The 3,265-nt window shown below is 37.3% G+C and overlaps 2 protein-coding genes across 2 annotated transcripts; both read right to left on the bottom strand.

Moving 5' to 3' along the window:
• Positions 1–182: 182 nt before the first annotated feature.
• Positions 183–1,010, bottom strand: TM35_000461160 (uncharacterized protein; the record flags this gene model as incomplete). Its single annotated transcript, XM_029030295.1, has 1 exon — positions 183–1,010. One exon carries the CDS (start codon positions 1,008–1,010, stop codon positions 183–185), a length of 828 nt encoding a protein of 275 aa, XP_028878363.1.
• Positions 1,011–1,486: 476 nt separating this feature from the next.
• Positions 1,487–2,407, bottom strand: TM35_000461170 (DNA-directed RNA polymerase III subunit; the record flags this gene model as incomplete). The annotated part of the gene is made up of 1 exon (XM_029030296.1): positions 1,487–2,407. The coding sequence occupies one exon, from the start codon at positions 2,405–2,407 to the stop codon at positions 1,487–1,489; it is 921 nt and encodes a 306-aa protein (XP_028878364.1).
• Between the last annotated feature and the right edge of the window lie 858 nt (positions 2,408–3,265).

Here is a 3,265-nt window from a genome sequence, read left to right on the forward strand (position 1 = left end):
TATATATATATATATATATATATATATATTCCACTAATTTGCTATGTTCATGCTTCAAGATTACCTACAATAACAAATACACAACGTATTTTTTTTTCTTTTTTTTTTCTGTTTTTTTTTTTCTCTTTCTTGATAAATACGTCTCTCTCTCTCTCTCTCTCTCTCTCTCTTTACCTCCTTCCTCACATCAATCCATACATTATATACACAGCGAATAATGCCACAAGGGCAGATACCACAAACACTCCTGTTTTCATTTTCATCTTCTGATGTTGCTGCTGTGCCATTTGACGTTTATTCTTCGCCGCCAATGTATTCTGCTCCAATTCCCTGAGATCTGTCTTTGTGGATCCACTTACCGCAGCTCCAGCAGCAGCGGCTGAAGGAGAAGGAGAAGAGCCGCCGGTTAAATAAGTGGAGTCCGGCATTGTGTTGGCGGGAGAAAGCGATCCACCCGCACTGCCTCTGCTGTCTCTATACTCCTCCGCCTCTCTTCTCCGCTCGCCGGTGGTGGATCGCGTCGTTCCGCCTCTTTTCTCCGCGGCGTCTGGGGAGAGTTGGAGAATACAGCGGAGTAGTTTTTTATGCACCAGCCGTCGGTCCTCTTCTTTGCGGGATTTAATAATCGTCGGCACATTTGTGCAGCGGGGGCCAATCACATCATTTGGTCGCATCACACAATACTCCAAACGGAAATCATCATGTTTGACATCCGCGTCGCCTTCATTCACGGCGGCGGGATTCAACACAATTGTGGCGGTAATGCTGGCGTTTGGTTTAATAACGCCCTTCGTCGGCTTCACGAGATATCGCTCTGGACAAGTTGTGAGAAGTCGAAACAACACCGTTTCAAAGGAGACGTTACTGACTTGCAGCACACATTCCTCTTTGGTGTGGGAGACGATGCGGAATTTCTCTGGCGTTACAATGACGGCCGCGGTGGATGTTGGGTCGCTGACACCATTGACACTTTCCGTTTCTTTATCTCTTGATGAATCCGCTGCGAGCATTTGTTTTTTTTTGTTTGTTTGTTTGTTTGTTCAGGGGAATTATATCAATATGTATGGATAAATAATATAAAAATAAAGTAGGTAAAATAAAATAAAATAAATAAATAATTTATATATTTATATATTTATATGTAACTATAAATATATCTATAAATGTGCGTGTGTTTGGATTTCTTGGGTTGCGGCTCTTCTTCTTCTTCTTGTTCTTCTTATTGTTGTTTTCGTCTTTTCCTCAAAAGTTTTTCTCAAGGAATACTACGCTGGTGCTACACAAAAAGTAGAAAAGAGAGAGAAAAAAAAAATCTCTAATAGGAATATAGTGAGAGAAAAAGAAGAAAAAAATAAATAAATAAAAATATTCTGGACGTAGAAGAAAGATAAAGATGAAAAAAAAATAATACAAATAGAATTATATATATATATATATATATATATATATATATATAGATATAGATAAATTGTATGGTTTCTTGTCTTTATTCTTCAAACCACAATACGGGACCAAGGCCTGTCCCTACAAAACTTCCAACTATTTCCATTGGTGATTGTGCCGCAAAGGAAACATCCACTCCACCATTTTTATTCTTATTCATCCTATTATTGCCACCACTGCCATTGAGACCCTTCGCACCAATATTATTGTAAAGATCAACCGGCTCACGTACCGTAACGCGTTCCACCTTAACAATCACTTCATCCCCATTCTCATAATAGTTAAAGGCTGGTCCACCTGTGGTCTCTGCTGTTGTTGTCTCTTCTTCCTCTTCTTCATCCCCCTCCACTTGCAGAGCCCAGCGGTTCTTTTCTTCATGAAAGAAGGAAGGAGATACCAATAGTTCCCCAGGAACAAAGAAAATAAATTGAAAAAAGTCCAAGGAAAGAAAAATACCATTACGATTCTGTGCGCTAATAACTGCCCGCAGCCGTGCCCCTGGAGTTGGGGCGAATATACATAAACGGAATTGAGCAGAGAGCCATGCAGACGCGGCGGATCCACGTACAACACCAGATGTGTACTGCATGATCTCACTAATAGCTACACAAAGTCCATAGGCAGGAACAATTTTCCCTACATATCGCTCTGTTAGTCTATGCATAAGAATATCATGAAAAGTTTGCTTGTATGGCTCTTTAGAAAGATGACCTTCTATCTCAATATCATTCTCATTCTCATTACCATTATGATGATGACTATTATTATTATTATTATTATTATTATTATTATTATTATTATTATTATTTTCAGCTGCTGTTGTTAGAGAGGATGAAGTGACTGTTTTCCCCTTCTGTTGTTGTTGTTGATGCATCTTCTCTTCATTGATACTTACCGGCTCTGGAAAATACACCGGCTCCACCTCCAATATATCACGTGCAATGTAGCTGTAAAATAAAGACATTCCACCTATTTTCTTTTTTTTTTATTATTTTATTATTATTATTATTATTATTATTATTATTATTATTATTTTTTTTTTTATGGGACCTTCTCAGCACCTCAGCCCTCCTAATAACCGATTATTGTTACTCGATCTTTTTTCTTTTTCTTTTTTTAAATTAATTAATTAATTAATTTGTTGTTCTTCGCTGTTGCAATCAGATGAATGAGCAAAGAGGTCGTGGATTGTGGACACGGAACGAATCTTCCGTTCTCTTTCTCTTCTCTTCTCTTTCTATTGGGGGAGAATCAAGCAACAGTGTACTGAAATGCAGCTATCGCAGCTAATACCAAGAAAAATAAGAAATAAAAAAAAAAAAAGCAAAGAGTATATATTACGAGAGAATCAGATGATATAAATGGATGAAAGGTCTCATATATGAAGAAAAACGAAAAAAAAACAAACAAACGAAAAAACAGAGAAAAAAAGAACAGAAGCAAGCAGAATCGCTTTTCTAATTCCAAGGATACGCACCAAGTGCGAAGAGATCACTAGCGAGCAGAAGATATCAGTGTTTTTCTTTTTTTTTTCTTCATTTTTCCTTTTCCCCTCATTTTCGAGAGAAGACAAGTATGCGCAATTCTGCGAGTCCAACAAATAGCAATAAGAAAAAAAAAAAAAGAAACACTCACATACACATATACACCTGTTTTGACCTCAGGTTTGATTGTATATATATTTTTTTTCTCTTTCTCTCCCTATTTTCGTGTTTCAATTTATTTCCTTATTGCTTTCCGCTCTTGTCTCTTTTCCTCTGCTCTCTTTCCTTCTCCTGCACATAAGCCAATTTCCTCTTCCTCCTTTTCTTTTTTTTTTTTT

This window comes from Trypanosoma theileri (assembly GCF_002087225.1).
Source record: "Trypanosoma theileri isolate Edinburgh chromosome Unknown TM35_Tth_46_V1, whole genome shotgun sequence".
NCBI lineage: Eukaryota > Euglenozoa > Kinetoplastea > Trypanosomatida > Trypanosomatidae > Trypanosoma > Trypanosoma theileri.